The sequence below is a fragment of the Oncorhynchus kisutch genome, linkage group LG7 (assembly GCF_002021735.2).
Source record: "Oncorhynchus kisutch isolate 150728-3 linkage group LG7, Okis_V2, whole genome shotgun sequence".
In the NCBI taxonomy this organism is placed as follows: domain Eukaryota; kingdom Metazoa; phylum Chordata; class Actinopteri; order Salmoniformes; family Salmonidae; genus Oncorhynchus; species Oncorhynchus kisutch.
Window position 1 is genome coordinate 31284186 of NC_034180.2, and position 19090 is coordinate 31303275.

The window sequence follows — 19090 nt, forward strand, 5'->3', positions numbered from 1 at the left end:
TGAGAAAGTTGTTTCCACAGGAGGACCCCATGTTATTTTAAGGCATCTAGTGCTTTTTGTTCCCGAAAGCTCTCCTTAGCTCGAGAAGGCAACATTTGCGTGTTTTTATATGACGTGTATAGTCACGTGACCACGAGGGTAACGGGCGGATATTTTCAAAATGGAAGAAAGACGAAAGTTTTGGAGGGGCAACATTCATTTGATTTTATCAAATGTCGTTTATGGCCGCTGATGAGTTTACCTGGATGAACATGTTTTGAATAAGAATTTTGTATCGATTGGGAAGACAAATAATAAGCAAGATGAGTGTTTCAATCGGCGATAAAATCGAGGTGAGTTGTCGACCTAGCTAACGTTAGCTGGCTAACCCGCAGCTAGCAAGCGAACGTCAGTTGTCTGTAAACGTTACCAACTTTGCATAATTCGTAGTCAGCAACGTAGACGAGTAACTGTTATTTAGCTAGCTGGTGGCTAAAACTAGTACCACTGGCTACTACAGCCGAGTTGTTGTTGATTATTTTGACTGAGACATGTCCCCTGCGATTTACCGCAACGGTTTATTGTTGCCAGGTGACGGGTACCACAACTCCTGCTCATTAGCGGGAAGAGAGCCGGGATAATTAAAGGTTTTGGTTGGCTATATGACAGAGACAGGTGTTTTGATGTTTTACTTCTGACGGTTGGCTAGCCATAACGACCAAATGTTAACGTTAACATTAGCCACAGTTGGTGTAGTCTAGTACTCAGTCACTGTATGTCTAGTCGGCTACATGACACATATCAGAGAGAAGATGTTCGACAAAGTTTTAAATTATTTATTTCAAAACCTGACAACTAAATGCAAAGTCAGTGAAGATGAGGAGAGAATCTTATTTACAGCTGGGGAGCTAAAGATCGAGGTATCACATCAGAATCATCCTCTGTCAAAAACAGCTGACAGCCAAATCCATTTCTAGGACATAGGCATAGCTATAGGACATATTCTAGTCATATTTGTTGCAATGTAAATATTAGTTTATTGATTTTGGATTTATATATTGCATATATGTGAAAATGTTTTCATTCTCTTTTTCAGGATTTCAAAGTTCTCACCCTCCTTGGTAAGGGCTCCTTTGCATGTGTTTACCGGGCAAAGTCAGTGAACACTGGCTTGGAGGTGGCGATCAAAATGGTAAGAACGTATAATATTTTTTTTTTAAAGGTGCTATACAGTCCACATCCAATTACTTTTATGATGTAAGCTTGTTTCATGCTGTTCCTGTATCATGTGTTAAAAACACATGTAAGAGCTCAATCGGCACACTTTTTGTCAAGTGCAAGCAGACAAATCACAGGTTTAGAAATGTTGACAGACTACACAGTGAAGACTTAACCGCTCATCATCACCATCTCACTACCAGGTGGTGTTTAGCAGAGTTTTGTATTTTTTTCTAAGCCCCCCTCCCAGGGGTCACCTGGGGACTGTTGGAAGTGTAGACAGTCTGTTCTGTTCCTGGATAGCTCTCACTCTCTTTGTGGAAGACCAATCGTTTGTTTACCACAAGACTAAAGCAGTGTATTATAATGCTCACTGTATAATTATCTCCATCGTTCCCCTCTCTGTTCAGATTGACAAAAAAGCCATGCATAAATCTGGTATGGTCCAGCGAGTGAGTAACGAAGTGGAGATTCAGTGTCGATTGAAGCATCCGTCAATACTAGAGGTAAGCATGGTTGAACTTTGTTGGGCCTGTTTTGGCATATCTGATCATTGTTGTGCTGAAATTGGTGCTACTTTAATAAGGTCTTATTTACTAATTTACATAACTGCGTTAACCCCGATAAAACATTTTGGCTTGTAATTTTGCTATTTTGCAGCTGTACAACTACTTTGAAGACAGTAACTATGTGTACTTGGTGTTGGAGATGTGCCATAATGGAGAGATGAGTCGATACCTGAAAGACAGGAAGATTCCCTTCTCAGAGGATGATGGTCAGTCTCATTGTTTACCGGAGAGTGCATTAGGCTTGGGCAATCTACAGTTTATACTGGGGTATTTCGAAAAGTATGATTTTCAATTCTGTTTAAAAATATACAATAATAAAAAATAAAAAAAATATTTAAAAAAAAAATATATATATATATATAATAAATATTTTTTTGTTGGGGACTTTGCGTTAAGTATAACTAAAAGAAATCTTACACCGAACATCAAACTGGCCACGCGCCATCGTGCACAAATTGATTTTGTCCCCCCACACCAAACGCGATCACGACACGCAGGTTGAAATATCAAAACAAACTCTGAACTAATTATATTAATTTGGGGACAGGTCAAAAAGCATACATTTTCTGGCAATTTAACTAGCTAGCTTGCAGTTGCTAGCTAATTTGTCCTGTTTAACTAGCTTACTGTTGCTAGCTAATTTGTCCTGGGATAGTTCTTATTTTCTGTACAGCATTTTAAGATATCAGCTGATGTAAGAAGGGCTATATAAATACATTTGATTTTACCTGAAATGCACAAGATCCTCTACTCAGACAATTAATCCACACATAAAACGGTAACCAAATTGTTTCTAGTCATCTCTCCTCCTTCCAGGCTTCTTCTTGGGACTTTATGGCAATTGGCATCTAACTTTCTTAGTTACCATGACCACCGACCAAACTCCGTTCATCTTTCAATCACCCACATGGGTATCTCCTTCTATACACCAATGAGGAGATGGGAGAGGCAGGACTTGCACTGCGTTCAGCGTCACAAATAGAACGGACATCTATTTTAACGCTTGGCAACACAGTGTGGGTGCGATAATTGAATAACATGTATGTTTAAATTTATTTTGCAATGCGAGCGGTGTGGTCAGCATGTAAGATGTGTAAAATAAATTCTATACAGCTCAGGACGCTAAGTGGCTGTTGACTAAATTGTTTTGTGCACCAAGGTAATTGTAATTTTTTTTTTTTGTTTACTTCATTTTGTAAAATTAGCATAACCTTTCAAACCATACCCTGTTTAACTTCTCCTCTATTACAGTAACATTATGTCTCTGAGTTTTGGTATCCATATGACTCAAATGCAAATAGCGAGTTGAAACTGTTTGTCAGAGAGGAAGAAGTGATCTCTCATCTTTGTTGTTTTGAGTGGTAGGGTTCTAATAAACCCTGTGCGTTTCTATGCGCTTATTTTGAACCTAAGCTTGTCGCCTGCCTTCCCGCCTTTGGGACAATGACACCCATTGTTAGGGCGGAAACATGAGCATCTCGTCATTATATACAGATCTATGGTGTAAATGGGAAGGTGCACAGCACAGATGGAGCAGACAAGACCAAAAAGCGGACATAAACGGTCATAAAAAAAATGTATTTACAAAAAACTTGATTCTACAATTCAGGCATTTGGAATATTGCTCAAAAACATAAATTAGAATGAATCAAATGAATTTGATATATTGCCCAGCCCTACCCCGGTATGTTACCGAAACGGTATGACAATCTGGATAGGGCGGAAACCGCCCAAACCTAGAGTGCGTCAGTGATACATCTCTTAATTTATGAAATCTACGTTAACATGTCTTGACACCTGTCCTCATTTCCTTTTATAACAGTTGCTTTCATTTGTTTTTTTTCACGTTACAGCACAGCACTTCATGCATCAAATAGTGAAAGGTATGCTGTACTTGCATACACATGGCATCATGCATCGGGACCTGACCTTGTCCAACCTGCTGCTGACGAGCAATATGAACCTTAAAATAGCTGACTTTGGCCTGGCCACCCAGCTGAAGCTCCCCAGCGAGAAGCACTTCACCATGTGTGGCACACCCAACTACATCTCCCCAGAGGTGGCCACCCACAGTGCCCATGGCCTGGAGTCTGATGTCTGGTCTCTGGGTTGTATGTTCTACGCCTTCCTGATGGGCCGGCCCCCATTTGACACAGACACAGTGAAGCACACCCTCAACAAGGTGGTTCTGGGGGAGTATGACATGCCCAGCCATGTGTCCCAGGAGGCCCAGGACCTTATCCATCAGCTGCTGAGGAAGGACCCTGCGCAGCGGCCCAGCCTGTCTGCTGTGCTTGACCACCCCTTCATGACCCAAAGCCTGCTTGCCAGGACCAAGGAGCTGAGCCTTGGTGAGCCAGGCTCCATGGACAGTGGCATCGCCACCATCTCGACAGCCTGCACCTCATCCACCTCAGGCAGCAGCCGTCTCCAGAAGAGAGCAGCCAGGCATGTGATCGGACCTGCCCTGCCCAACCGCATGGCACATATCCCCACATTGCCCCGGCCGCCAAGCAGCGCCTGCTTTGAGGGGGTTGAGCAGTGGCAGCAGCACTCCGACAGAGTAGGGAGGAGCAGGGCAGTTCTGGGCTGGGAGAGTGGACGGCCCCACTCCCGGTACCTACGGAGGACTCACTCCTCAGACCGGTCTAGCTCCTCTGTCACTCCAGCCCAGGGGATGGGGCAGGCAGAGCTGGAGAGATGCCACTCTGAGGAGATGCTGACTGGGTCGGAGAGACTGGCCTTTCCCATGTCCTCCAGCTACAAGGACACTCCACAACCCTTCGCAGAGCATGGAAGGCTCCCATCGGTGCCTGTTAAACAGACAGCCAGGTAAGATGTGACCCCAGTGTGATGTAATTAAACAGAATGTTTTTTTATTTATTAAGATGGCTGTTTCTGTCTGACTAACTGATACATGTATGTACCCTTTATTTCCTCAGCTCAGGATGTTCATATTCCATACAACCACCACATCCACTAAACCTGCAGTTACAAGAGTCAGAAGGTGTACAGAAATGGTTCAGTAAAGAAGGTATAGTACACCTACTTGTTTCTTTGCTGTATCTTAATCTTATATCCCAATGTAAAGATTTAAAAGCTCTAAAATAAAGATTTTCTCACAAGCTTGACCGCATTGTTTGTTCATCCTGCCTCACTAGGCCAGTTTCCGAGGCCCACGGATGTCACCTCTCACAGCAACAGTGGCAGTTTCCATAGTGGCAGGGATCCTCTAGGTGTACACAACACCTGGAGTGACAAACCGGCAGGCAGAGGCACCAGTCCTCACCTCCACCGCAACACCTCAAACACTGACTCCTACAGGGAGAATGGGCAACCCGGTCATGGGGAAGAGCTGCAGAGTCTATCCAAACCAAGTGTAGAAAAGGAGAAAAAGTCCCTGAGAAATTTGCTCCCTCCTTTGTGTGCCTCAAGACTGAAATCCATCAGACAGAAGACTAAAAACGCTGTGGTAAGACAGACGTACACCCTAGTTATCCCCCTGTCTATTCAACGGATCTGCTTTCAATGCCTGCCTGCCCTACAGCTGTGGCTTCCGTCTCCTTCTCCCCAGGTGAGCATTCTGGATACAGGAGAGGTGTGTATGGAGCTTCTCAAGGGCCAGGGCCCCCAGGAGAGGGGCAAAGAGGTCCTCAGGATATCCTGTGATGGTTTGATGGTGAGTTTCAGGAATAACACAACACTTCATAACCTTCAGAGAAGATGTATCATGGTATGTCTGTGAAATAATGGCAAAACACTAATGTCACCCTTTGACCATGATCCTGTAGGTCACTATTTACCAGCCCAATGAGGGGAAGGGTTTTCCTGTGCTAGACCGCCCCCCTGCTCCCCCTGAAGACATCTTGATCTGCAGCTATGAGGACCTACCGGGTACACCTCAATACCAGACAGTGACATCTCGCAGTGACATGATTTAAAAACCACAATTTGGGGTCTCCTGAGTGGCACACCAGTTTAAGGCACTGCATCGCATGCAGTGCTAGATCCATTACTACAGACCTGGGTTCATTCCTGGGCTGTGCCACAACCGGCATTGGCCGGGAGTCCCATAGGACAGCGCACAATTGGCCCAGCGTCGTCAGGGTTGGGGGAGGGTTTGGCAGGTGGGGCTTTCATTGGCTCATCGCGCTCGACTCCTTGTGGCGGGCCGGGTGCCTGCGGGCTGGGTGCCTGCGGGCTGACTCCGGTCTCCAGTTGAACTGTGTTTCCTCCGACACATTGGTGCGGCTGGCTTCTGGGTTAAGCCGGCGGGTGTTAAGGAGCGCGGTTAGGCGGGTCATGTTTCGGAGGACGCATGCCTCCCGAGCCCGTTGGAAAGTTGCAGCGATGAGACAAGATCGAAAAAGGGGGTAAAATAAAAAAGATCTAAAACCACAATTCGATAAATATGTTAGAAATCTGATTTCAACTAACCTTTGTCCTCTGTCTTCAATAGAGAAGTACTGGAAGAAATACCAGTATGCCTCCAAGTTTGTGCAGCTGGTAAAATCCAAGACTCCCAAAGTTACCCTCTATACCAAGTATGGTAAATGTATGCTGATGGAGAACTCTCCTAATGCAGACCTTGAGATGTGCTTCTATGATGGTGAGGATCATTTAGAAAGCATCAATTATATGAAACATAATGACCTTGAAGGATAAGGTGTATTTTCCTTCTGAGATTGAAAAGTTGTTGTTGCACAGTTAAACTAAATAATCCTGACCTGTGGTCCTCTATGCTGTGACAGGAGCAAAAACCCACAAGACGTCAGAGCTGGTCCGTGTGGTGGAGAAGAGTGGGAAGTCGTACACGGTGAAGGGAGAGGTGGGTCTGAGTGGCCTCAGTCCAGAGAGCAGGCTGTACGTGAAGCTGTCTGACGAGGGCCACAGCATGTGTCTGTCTCTAGAGACGGCAATCACTGCAGAGGAGCAGCGCTGTGCCAAGAGCACTCCCTTCTTCCCCATCACCCTCGGCCGGTGAGCAAGAGAGCCATGATTGTCTGTTAATGCAGGAAATTGTCATGTTTGGAAGCACTTAATTTCTAAAATGTTCAACTTAATATTGATCTCCAGTACCACCCCAACATCAACATATGTGAAAATGGTGCATTTCTATGTTTTGTAGTAAAAAAGAGAGGAAGATAAGTGTTTCCAATGACATCATCAACCAATTAGACAATTAGTAGGAAATGCCTTCTCATAATTGGTTAAAATCACATGAAGCTCATTGATGTCATTGGAAACACTTATCTTCCTCTCTTTTTTTACTACAAAACATATAAACGTTCCATTTTCACATACATATGTTGTGGTGGTGCTGGAAGTGATGAATATGAAGCTACATTCTTTTGACATTTCCCTTTAAAGAAAGCACCATGTTGCAGAATGCAGACACTATTTCAGTTCTAATCAGTCAGTCATACTTTGCCTCCTAATCAGTCAGTTTGTTGAGATATCCAGTCACCTGTCAGTCAAATCCAATTAAATTTTTCACATACACATGGTTAGCAGATGTTAATGCGAGTGTAGCGAAATGCTTGTGCTTCAAGTTCCGACAATGCAGTAATAACCAACGAGTAATCTAACCTAACAATTTCACAACTACCTTATACACACAAGTGTGAAGGGATGAAGAATATGTACATAAAAATATATGAATGAGTGATGGTACAGAACGGCATAGGCATGATGCAGTAGATGGTATCGAGTACAGTATGAGATGAGTAATGTAGGGTATGTAAACATTATATTAAGTGGCATTGTTTAAAGTGGCTAGTGATACATTTTTCCATACATTTTTTCCATAATTAAAGTGGCTGGTGTTGAGTCAGTATGATGGCAGCAGCCACTCAATCTTAGTGGTGGCTGTTTAACAGTCTGCTGGCCTTGAGATACAGTGCCTTGCGAAAGTATTCGGCCCCCTTGAACTTTGCGACCTTTTGCCACATTTCAGGCTTCAAACATAAAGATATAAAACTGTATTTTTTTTGTGAAGAATCAACAACAAGTGGGACACAATCATGAACTTTTTTAACAAATCAAAAACTGAAAAATTGGGCGTGCTAAATTATTCAGCCCCTTTACTTTCAGTGCAGCAAACTCTCTCCAGAAGTTCAGTGAGGATCTCTGAATGATCCAATGTTGACCTAAATGACTAATGATGATAAATACAATCCACCTGTGTGTAATCAAGTCTCCGTATAAATGCACCTGCACTGTGATAGTCTCAGAGGTCCGTTAAAAGCGCAGAGAGCATCATGAAGAACAAGGAACACACCAGGCAGGTCCGAGATACTGTTGTGAAGAAGTTTAAAGCCGGATTTGGATACAAAAAGATTTCCCAAGCTTTAAACATCCCAAGGAGCACTGTGCAAGCGATAATATTGAAATGGAAGGAGTATCAGACCACTGCAAATCTACCAAGACCTGGCTGTCCCTCTAAACTTTCAGCTCATACAAGGAGAAGACTGATCAGAGATGCAGCCAAGAGGCCCATGATCACTCTGGATGAACTGCAGAGATCTACAGCTGAGGTGGGAGACTCTGTCCATAGGACAACAATCAGTCGTATATTGCACAATTCTTGCCTTTATGGAAGAGTGGCAAGAAGAAAGCCATTTCTTAAAGATATCCATAAAAAGTGTTGTTTAAAGTTTGCCACAAGCCACCTGGGAGACACACCAAACATGTGGAAGAAGGTGCTCTGGTCAGATGAAACCAAAATTGAACTTTTTGGCAACAATGCAAAATGTTATGTTTGGCGTAAAAGCAACACAGCTCATCACCCTGAACACACCATCCCCACTGTCAAACATGGTGGTGGCAGCATCATGGTTTGGGCCTGCTTTTCTTCAGCAGGGACAGGGAAGATGGTTAAAATTGATGGTAAGATGGATGGAGCCAAATACAGGACCATTCTGGAAGAAAACCTGATGGAGTCTGCAAAAGACCTGAGACTGGGACGGAGATTTGTCTTCCAACAAGACAATGATCCAAAACATAAAGCAAAATGTACAATGGAATGGTTCAAAAATAAACATATCCAGGTGTTAGAATGGCCAAGTCAAAGTCCAGACCTGAATCCAATCGAGAATCTGTGGAAAGAACTGAAAACTGCTGTTCACAAATGCTCTCCATCCAACCTCACTGAGCTCGAGCTGTTTTGCAAGGAGGAATGGGAAAAAATGTCAGTCTCTCGATGTGCAAAACTGATAGAGACATACCCCAAGGGACTTACAGCTGTAATCGCAGCAAAAGGTGGCGCTACAAAGTATTAACTTAAGGGGGCTGAATAATTTTGCACACCCAATTTTTCAGTTTTTGATTTGTTAAAAAAGTTTGAAATATCCAATAAATGTCGTTCCACTTCATGATTGTGTCCCACTTGTTGTTGATTCTTCACAAGAAAATACAGTTTTATATCTTTATGTTTGAAGCCTGAAATGTGGCAAAAGGTCGCAAAGTTCAAGGGGGCCGAATACTTTCGCAAGGCACTGTAGAAGCTGTTTTTCAGTCTCTCGGTCCCAGCTTTGATGCACCTGTACTGACCTCGCCTTCTGGATGATAGCGGGGTGAACAGGCAGTGGCTCTGGTGGTTGTTGTCCTTGATGATCTTTATGGCATTCCTGTGACATCGGGTGGTGTAGGTGTCCTGGAGGGCAGGTAGTTTGCCCCCGGTGATGCGTTGTGCAGACCTCACTACCCTCTGGAGAGCCTTACAGTTGTGGGCGGAGCAGTTGCCGTACCAGGCGGTGATACAGCCCGACAGGATGCTCTCGATTGTGCATCTGTAAAAGTTTGAGTGCTTTTGATGACAAGCCAAATTTCTTCAGCCTCCTGAGGTTGAAGAGGCGCTGCTGCGCCTTCTTCACCACGCTGTCTGCGTGGGTGGACATATTCAGTTTATCCGTGATGTGTACGCCGAGGAACTTAACTTTCCACCTTCTCCACTACTGTCCCGTCGATGTGGATAGGGGGGTGCTCCATCTGCTGTTTCCTGAAGTCCACGATCATCTCCTTTGTTTTGTTGACGTTGAGTGTGAGGTTATTTTCCTGACACCACAGTCCGAGGGCCCTCACCGCAAACTTGATGATTGAGTTGGAGGCGTGCATGGCCATGCAGTCGTGGGTGAACAGGGAGTACAGGAGAGGGCTCAGAACGCACCCTTGTGGGGCGCCAGTGTTGAGGATCAGCGGGGTGGTGATGTTGTTACCTACCCTCACCACCTGGGGGCATCCCGTCAGAAAGTCCAGGACCCAGTTGCACAGGGTGGGGTCGAGGTCCAGGGTCTCGAGCTTGATGACGAGTTTGGAGGGTACAATGGTGTTAAATGCTGAGCTGTAGTCGATGAACAGCATTCTCACATAGGTATTCCTTTTGTCCAGATGGGTTAGGGCAGTGTGGTTGCGATTGCGTCGTCTGTGGACCTATTGGGGCAGTAAGCAAAATGGAGTGGGTCTAGGGTGTCAGGTAGTCCCAGTCCTTGTCACTAATCTTGCGCCTCTGTTTATCTCTCCCAGAAGACCTGCCAACCCAGACTCCCCCTGCCCCTTGGGCGGTGTTGCCCCTGTAGATGTGGCATCACCGCCCAAGCACCTACACATTACTCCCTCTGTGAGTTTCTCCTGAAGCAACATTTCACATTCTATCAACTAAGCTATTTATTCCATCCATTTTTATTTAGAAAGTGTAAGATATTTCTGGTGTTTTTTTGTTGTTGAATCTATTTCTCTTCTCTAATCTTCAGATGATCTCATATGATGGGTCTGACTTCACCTCGGCTAGCGTGAACAAAAACTGCTCTCCGCTGTCGGTCAAACAAGACCACACAACCAGCACAGGGAAAGTGCTTAAGTCCGTCTTTGTGCCAAACATTGGTTGGGCTTCACAGCTGACCAGTGGAGAGGTGTGGGTGCAGTTCAACGATGGCTCCCAGCTGGTGGTGCAGGCAGGGGTCTCTTGTATTGCCTACACGTCCCCAGAGGGACGGACCACCAGGTACTGAACACTTACACAGCACACTGACCCATGACTTTCACCACCCTTTCATACAGTGCTATGTCAATGTCCATCTTTTGTCATTTTGATATAAAATGATTCTCTGTATTTGAGAAATGGTAGTTGTCAACCCCTTTTTGCTGACATGTTCCTGCTTGTTGCTCCAGGTACAAAGAGAATGAGAAGTTGCCAGAGCTTGTGAAGGAGAAGCTGCACTGTCTCTCCACCATCCTGGGCCTGTTAGCCAGTCCAGCAGCACGCCGCTGAATCAAACAACCTCAGCAGCATTGCAACGTCCCAGTACAATGCTGTTGCAGGGAGGAGACACTATTATAGGCTTTATACCATGACATACATACCTCTCAAGTGTGCTTGTAAATAGTGTTTTTATGTACAGATGACAAAATTATGAAAATATATATTTTATAAAGTGCCCATGTTGTACAGTATAATCTTGTAATTTTCTACGTTGTCAAACCATAGTCTCCATGAAATGTCAGATGCATAAAAGCTGAAGCAATAAACATCTGCAGGCTGGGTAGAGTTCAGTCGCACTTTGGTGTTCAGGGGTCTTTTGTTATTTCTCACTTGCAACAGCATGACTGGGTAAATGTTTACAACAAACTAAAATATTAAAGGGTGAGCTGTTATGTTAGCATACCTTACTGGTGTATGGTATTGATATGCAGGACATGAACATGAGGCCTATCAAGTGTGAGAAACCCAATACAACATTGTGGGAATTAATGTAATAACTTACTGTTTCTCATTATCTGGGCTGAAGTACTAGAATAGTAATGGCAATTTCTCAAAGATATTGGTTATTTAAAAAGGGGGGGATAATTTTTACCCCCTGTTGGTTTAGACATTTAATAAAGTAATTGTTTTGAATTAGTTTCTTTAAAGAACTGATACATAACATTTTCAGATGGAAGCTCAAAGCACAATGACAGGGTGAAAAAATGATAAAGGTTGTAAGTAGGGGTAATATTTATTTCCCATTTAGAAGCACAATGAAAAACAATGCGAGACACAGTATAGTTGTGTACAGAAATGTCAGTGTTTTCACAACATACTGGGCATGGCTTGGTTAAGACATCCTCTCCTTTGTCACTGTTTACAGGGTTGAGGATCTGTGTCTTCACTAGGAAAGGCTTTAGGAGCATTGCTACTCAACGCTAGTCCCGGAGGGCTGCAGGTGGAATGGCTAAACGGTTTAGATTGTCAGTCATTGTCACTAGGCCGTTGGGGCTAAGTAACCTCTGTCGATTCAATTTGCTAGCCTACTTATTCTACGTACATGCTGAAGAACTAAGAGCCTGTCCTCAAGTAAATGCCCTATTGTTTTTACATGGAGTTGGCAGCCATGTACTCTTTTCCTTGCACTTCAACTGGATGCTTACTAAGGGTGACGACAGTGGCAACTAAGCTGCTTGGTCTCGAAGTTCTGAAGATAGTTGGTTGGCAAATGAAACTATTTCACTACTCGTCTGACAAACATCCATTGTTTGTTCAACTTGCTCACTCTCCATTTAATAAAAAAATAATTTCCCCCCATAAAATCGCTAAATAAATTTTTAGGAAATCATGACAAAGATGTTAACATTTACATTTCAGTCAAATAGAAGTAAAAACTAAATGGTGTTCTCACAGTGAACATTAGGAGCAAATTAGATGTTCTCTCATTTTGTGCCACCTCAAAAGGACACAGCAGCTGGACAATAGGATTCATACAGGGAGTTTGGCGTCTGTCGATACCAGCTATACAAGAGAGCGCAGCAGGTGGACTACAGGGTGTTTCACTGTTTAATAGGTGCAGGAGTCTGCTGTCAATAAGGCTGAAAGTAAAAACAAACAAAAATATCCTTAGCATTGTAATCAAGAACAATTAATTTAATGGTCACAAAAATAAACTTGCCGATTTAGTGTGTTCAATACCAATTGAACATACCGTTTTTAAAGAGGCCCAGACGTTCCATTGAGTCGTAGTGGAGGGAGAGTTTCCTGTGTCCAGTCATTTCAAGTCCATAAAACAGTACTGTGTGACAGTCAGGTTATTTTCACTAAAGCATTGGAATTCTTCTCGAAAACACCCACATATACAAACGGAATGTGATCCTCATCTTTCAGCTGGAGGAACGCAAATCAAGTTGAGAAGCAGGGACATGGACTTCTTAGTACTTGCATAAAACACCTGTATAAACCTCAACCACATCTGACATAAACACTCAAAAGCCTTTATAAACATTCCATATTTAACTTGGTCACATGAAGAGATTTCTTTTTTCCCCCTTTTACTGCTGACAAATGTTTATAAATCAGGTGTGATCAAAAGGATTATTCAGGCATTTTCAGACTTTCATGCTACATATATCTTGATATAAAATCTTTTCTGTAGTTGTGAAGACTATGAAATTGACATGACAAGAGCCTTGCCAATAAGATGGCACACAAGAAAGTAAACAGCGTTCAATTTAAATTGTATCTAATGTAGGGCTGGGCAACTTGGCCAATATATATTATCACAATATCTTTCCCGATTTTGATGCTATGGCGGTATTTGGCAGAATTTTAGTTTCTGAATAATGAAAGTTCTGAATATGTTTTATGAGTAGTGCATGACCCTAGGATGGCAACCAACAAAAACATTTCTCCATACTGATTGTTATATAGACAACCAAACTAGGACAACACTGATAGTGAAGTAGTCCCAAATTGTCATTTATATAGCACTGTATCAACAGCTCGTTATAGACCTTCGGTGTCAAACTCATTCCACAGAGGGCCAAATGTCTGCCGGTTTTTCCTTTCAATTAAGACCTAGAAAACCAGGTGAGGGGAGTTCCTCACAAGGGGAAAGGGGGATACCTAGTCAGTTGTAGAACTGACTGAAATGCATTTAACCCAACTCCCCTGAATCAGAAAGGTGCGGGGGGGGGGGGCTGCCTTAATCGACATCCACGTCTTCGGCGTCCAGGGAACAGTGAATTAACAGCCCTGCTCGGGGGCAGAATGACAGATTTTTTACCTTGTCAGCTCTGGGATTCAATCCAGCAACCTTTCGGTTACTGACCCAACACTCTAACCACTAGGCTACCTGCCACCCCACTACTAATTAGTGACCTTAATCAATCAAGTACAAGGGAAGAGCAAAAACCTGCAGACACTCGGCCCTCCGTAGAATGAGTTTGACGGTTTTGTAAAAATCCATACTGGTATGAGGATCCATACCGGCATACCTTAAAAGACGATAGATATCGCCCTAATCTAATGTCCACCAAGATTCCAATGACTTTCTTGCAACTTTGGAAATGACAGAGTAGGCTCTTCTGCTTGAAGTCAGTTAGCACAGGCAGCTGGTCCAAACCAGTGGAGGAGTATTAGAATACAGACAATCCTCTAGCCATACATCCCTTCTACCCTAACCACACATGACAGAGTGGCATTCAGACACACATCACTAGTGAGTTTAAATGCAGGAAATGTGTGAACGTGCCTGTGTGCCTGGAGCATATGTTTAATTGCCCTTTTCTTTACTGCTGCAGTCAAAGGTCAGACATGGCTAGTCCCCCAACCACCTCATGTGGACCACTTGATTAAAGATATTTCACAGAGAGAAACTTAATCAGCAACTAAGCAAGCAGAGTTCCCAAAAGTTCACATTACTGTAAGTCTTATTAAACCAAAAAAAAAATAAATCAAAAAGGCAGAAAAGAAAAGATCAAAGACCCAATCACCATCAAGATCTACATAGAAAAAGTTGGTTTTAGATTACAGATATATTATACTTAATATCATAATTATTATGATTATTATTCATTATCGTCACCATTATCATCATCTGTTTTTGTTCACGGTTAGAACAGGGTGGGGGCTAAGGGGGAAGAGGATGGCAGTCATTGGGAGGAAGCCTTGGTGGCTATCGTGGACACACAGTGTTGCTGGAAGTTGGGGGACATGGCTGAGTTACAGCCCAGTCTCTGACGGGGGCCCTTCAGGTTCCCATCCCCCTCCACGATCCAGGGGCTGCTGCTGGCGTCCTTCCCCAGCATGCTGCAGCAGCCTGGGGAGTCCGGGGTCGGGGCTGTGGGCACCGTAGCGATGGGGGTATGGCTGGATGCCAGGCTTTTGGGCTGCCCGCTGGCTGGGGGGCTGTCGGGGGAGTGAGCCTGAAGCACACTGGTGATGTGGGTCAGGAGGTCGTTGAAGAACTCTGGGACACCCTCGTAACCTGGAGAGAAGAGGGTGAGCCTTGAGACATGGCTTACCAATGCTTATATCCCACCTCCAATACAGAGGGCAACTGATGGTAACAGTACAGTAGAGGTAAATGAATGAAAGACTAAAGAATAAAATTGTCTTGTAGTTATTTTAGGACTTCTTGCTTGTATTTTGACTGCCTAGCTTCTGTCCTTGAGGCACAAAGGGCGAATGTTTGAGAGAGTAGGGATTAGCTCAGTACCATTCTCCTCACACTCCAACCGTCAAAGGTGGCAACAGAGTGCAACCCGAGAACAGTGTTACCATAGCGACGGCCCTAGTCAAGAGAGGCATGCTAGACTCGCCTCTGAGCGTGCTCAATGCTCATTTAAGACTGCTGATGACATCATTGTTGAGCTTACTCTCTCCGAGACACCTAGTCTCCGTCTCCAAGCAAGACCATGTCACGCAGGCTATCAATGCCTTAAAGCAATCTCTCAAAGACTTGAGATGACATACTGGTAGAGATGGTAAAACTGAGTATGAATCCCCATCCATCGTAGACTTCAACAGAAACACACATCTACTCCTACTCCCTACGGCAGAGGAACAAACCACTCACCAGGGAATGCATTGATATCGATGACGGCGTGTTGGCCCGTGAGGTTGTTGATGATGACGTCGATGCCGAACAAAGACACGCCCAGCGCCTGTCGCAAGGACCTGGACAGCTCTCTGATGACATCATCACTGGGTGGCTGGGACACCCCCTCCACGTTGTCCCTCTGTGGCAGGAAGAAAACTAAGTCTGAGTCTACTGAACTAGGGGCATTTAATAACACTGGTTTTAAACAGATATAGGTGATTTGATTTTAGTGATTTTAAGTATGTTAATGTATTGTACTTACAGAGGTCAGGTCTGAAGAGGACTCTGGCTTTGATACATTATGACTGTTGAAGAAAATTGCTTTTCTGTCTGTAATGGAGAAAACATGTACTTTAGTCAGATGACACATTACCTCTACTGAACTATTTGTTATGGGTGTACAGTTCTCATCTCAGGCACTAGGAGGTAGCAAAAACTCATTTGAGCGACAAATGTCCAGCAAAGTCCACTGGTTGATGGAAACAAAGGCACAGGAGCAGCCATAAACAATGAATGAAGTGGTACCAGTATCACATTCAAGTTCAAGTGCACTAATGGGAAGATCCCGCGCAATAAAAAAAATTGACAGTGATGTTAACATCAAATAAATTCTAGGCTTGCGTATATTAGCTGCCGTTGGCCTTGCGTGCATGTGTCCTTAAGATTACTTTACCAGAAATCCCATGAATAATATTTTTGTTTGAGTGTTAGAGGGGTGCTCTATTCCCTCCAACAAGCATGCAAGATCCATTCATTCCTCACATGTATCCACATGTGCTGCTCAATTATCTTAACCATCTCTAATCATTATAAAAACAAACACTAAAGCCAAAGTAAAGCCTAATGAAGAATTTGGATAATTTAACACCTGAAAATAAACTCAATGTCTGGCAAAAAAATAAATATCTTACGCACACAACTCCTACTTTGAGTGATGTATGACCATTACATTACAGTGATGTATGACCATTACATCACTCCATTTCAATGGCCTTAATAAACTGAGTGTACTAAACGTTATGGACTCGTTCCATGACAGACTGACCAGGTGACAGCTATGAACCCTTAGAGGTCACTTTTTAAATCCACTTCAAACTGCAATGCTTCTGGGTTTTTCTCGCTCAACAGTTTCCTGTGTGTTTCAACAATGTTTTGTACACAATGTATATCCCCATTACCAGTCATGTAGCTGGTAATAGGGATATGGCTGGTAATTTGGTCTGACTCAGTACAGGGATTTCCCTCAAGCAAAAACAGACAATGATTACAAATGTGTGCCTTGTAGCGAGGTTCTAACAAGACAAATGGATTACTCCCTTTACATTGGGTAGGGCTGGAAATTAATCTAACACCAAGCGATGGCTTTATAAAGAAGGAGAGGAAGGATTGAAGTAAAGCAGGACTTTGTCCGAAACAAGCCCAGGGCCTCGGACTACCAGGGTGTGGTAATACTGGAAGCGTTAGCTACACAAATCATTCCCAGGAAAGCTGAAGGAAAGACCCCTAGGCACATATCACCTCTGCTGGGAGCGTGGGCAGTGGGATGGGACCTTATCTTCTGACACCAGGCCCTCTTTCACAACACTGAGGTGCTTAAACACCCAACCCCTCTCTCCTTAACTAACACAGTCCTCCCTTCTCTACCTCCCTTTGTTTATAATCCATTTGGTCTGCTCTATATATAGTGCGGGTTTGTTTTAAATCCAACGCCCTGGCCAACGCCCTGGCCAACGCCCTGGCCAACGCCCTGGCCAACGCCCTGGCCAACGCCCTGGCCGGCACTCTGTGTATACAGTAGCATAGGTGTGGTGCGTGTGTGGCAGGTCGAGGCACTTTACTGCATGTTTCACTGTGCTGCAGCACACAGGGATGACCCTAGTCTCTTTCAGAAGGTCACTTTACTGCATGTTTCACTGTGCTGCAGCACACAGGGATGACCCTAGTCTCTTTCAGAAGGTCACTTTACTGCATGTTTCACTGTGCTGCAGCACACAGGGATGACCCTAGTCTCTTTCAGAAGGTCACTTTACTGCATGTTTCACTGTGCTGCAGCACACAGGGATGACCCTAGTCTCTTTCAGAAGGTCACTTTACTGCATGTTTCACTGTACTGCAGCACACAGGGATGACCCTAGTCTCTTTCAGAAGGTAAAAGCCAACGATTCCACTGAAGCCCAGACTGGTTTGGGGGCTTTTACTGTAGTGGATGCAAATGGTGCAGCTTATTCTGTCACGGAAAAGGGCCACATTCAGAGTACTTCAGCCTAATCAATGCTCTGATTGCCTCATGACGTTTGGTATGGAAAACTGGTTGCCATACAGGAATAAGATATGACTGTACACCATGCTCTTCCTCTAGAGAATGAAATCAGTTAAAGAAAAAACAAGTTGACCAACATTTATAAACAACCAAATCCACTGCACTCCCTTTTTTTTTTTTAAAAGAGAGTGAGAGTCCAGTCTTGAAGATGTTTAAAAGCCTTTATGAGGTATTTTATTGGGCCTGTCAGGAGGACAGCAGTGCTGTAGGCTTTCCTCAGAAATGGCACACTGTGTGCCCATAAATAGACAGTCTCCTGGGACCTCCTCACCTGCTGGTCCAGCGGGGAAGTTCTTGAGTGAGGGTCTCTCCACCAGTGTGTAGGACTCCCCCACCACAAACACCTTGTAGAGCACCGCGTTGTGGTTGATGAAGCTCTGGATCACACACGGAGGCTTCACATCCTTCAGGTCCTCCTCACTGAAGATGATGGCCATCTGTGGAGAGGGAGAAGAGGTCATCAATACAGTTCATCTCATTCATAAACTTGTCCATATACCATAACATCCATCTAACCCGTTTACACTGACTTGACTGGTTCAATGACAGAAACATGTATGAATGTTAACCATATGGGCGAACGGAGAAGCGGCTATTGATTGGACTGACAGAACTGTAGAGTGTTTGATGTGTTAAATTATTATCTAGTTAGAGACACTAATGGATTACAGGGATTTAGCTAACGATCGAGGGTGTGATTAATCTGTGATCCTAAGCGCAGGTTGCCTAGCGATTAAGAGCGTTGGGGCTAGTAACCGAAAGGTCTGGTTCGAATCCCTGAGCCGGCAAGGTTTAAAATAATATCTGCCCTTGAGCAACACAGTTAACCAACAACTGTTCCCCAGGTGATGATGACGTGGAGGTTCATTAAGGCAGTCCCCCCGCAGATCTCTGATTCAGAGGAGTTGGGTTAAATGCGGAAGACACATTTCAGTTGAATACATTCAGTTGTGCAACTGACTAGGTATCCCCCTTCCCCACCATGACCCTGGTGGCTCTTACCTCGTGGGAGTTGGTTCCATGGGCTACTCGTGTTTTGCAAACTGAGAGATGGAGAGAGAGGAAGAACAGGTTGAAAATGTTTGTGAGGAAACCACACTTCCCCAATGGCTTCCGTTGAGAAAAAACATGACCGTCACAAGATGACAGCGGGTTAT

At 44.1% G+C, this 19090-nt stretch overlaps 2 protein-coding genes across 4 annotated transcripts in view; one reads left to right on the forward strand and one right to left on the reverse strand.

Annotated features, from left to right (window-relative positions):
* The first annotated feature begins 96 nt into the window (after nucleotides 1–96).
* On the forward strand, nucleotides 97–11321 carry plk4 (polo-like kinase 4 (Drosophila)). Its single transcript, XM_020487966.2, has 14 exons — nucleotides 97–332; nucleotides 1076–1171; nucleotides 1608–1703; nucleotides 1858–1972; nucleotides 3620–4598; nucleotides 4709–4800; nucleotides 4928–5238; nucleotides 5341–5445; nucleotides 5558–5660; nucleotides 6226–6375; nucleotides 6518–6746; nucleotides 10290–10383; nucleotides 10517–10767; nucleotides 10935–11321. Exons 1-14 carry the CDS (start codon nucleotides 303–305, stop codon nucleotides 11032–11034), a joined length of 2751 nt encoding a protein of 916 aa, XP_020343555.1. The 5' UTR covers nucleotides 97–302; the 3' UTR covers nucleotides 11035–11321.
* A 412-nt stretch (nucleotides 11322–11733) lies between these two features.
* Nucleotides 11734–19090, reverse strand: part of LOC109894462 (inositol-tetrakisphosphate 1-kinase) — a 38940-nt gene continuing 31583 nt past the window's right edge. For 2 of the 3 annotated variants that reach the window (XM_020487969.2, XM_020487967.2), the window contains exons 7-11: nucleotides 18936–18976; nucleotides 18205–18370; nucleotides 15876–15943; nucleotides 15590–15752; nucleotides 11734–14998 (exon numbers count right to left, since the gene is read on the reverse strand). In XM_020487969.2, coding sequence (XP_020343558.1) covers nucleotides 14664–14998; nucleotides 15590–15752; nucleotides 15876–15943; nucleotides 18205–18370; nucleotides 18936–18976 — 773 coding nt within the window. In that variant the 3' untranslated portion in view covers nucleotides 11734–14663. The remainder of the gene's footprint in view (nucleotides 14999–15589; nucleotides 15753–15875; nucleotides 15944–18204; nucleotides 18371–18935; nucleotides 18977–19090) is intronic. The other variant, XR_004210623.1, reaches the window with a different exon arrangement.

Bases quoted from the DNA above. Each gene is read 5' to 3' on its own strand.
- plk4 (XM_020487966.2), top strand. From the start codon at position 303: ATGAGTGTTTCAATCGGCGATAAAATCGAG. The intron at 1,973-3,619 runs GTCAGTCTCATT...TTCACGTTACAG, and splicing joins TCCCTTCTCAGAGGATGATG to CACAGCACTTCATGCATCAA. The intron at 10,768-10,934 runs GTACTGAACACT...TTGTTGCTCCAG, and splicing joins CCAGAGGGACGGACCACCAG to GTACAAAGAGAATGAGAAGT.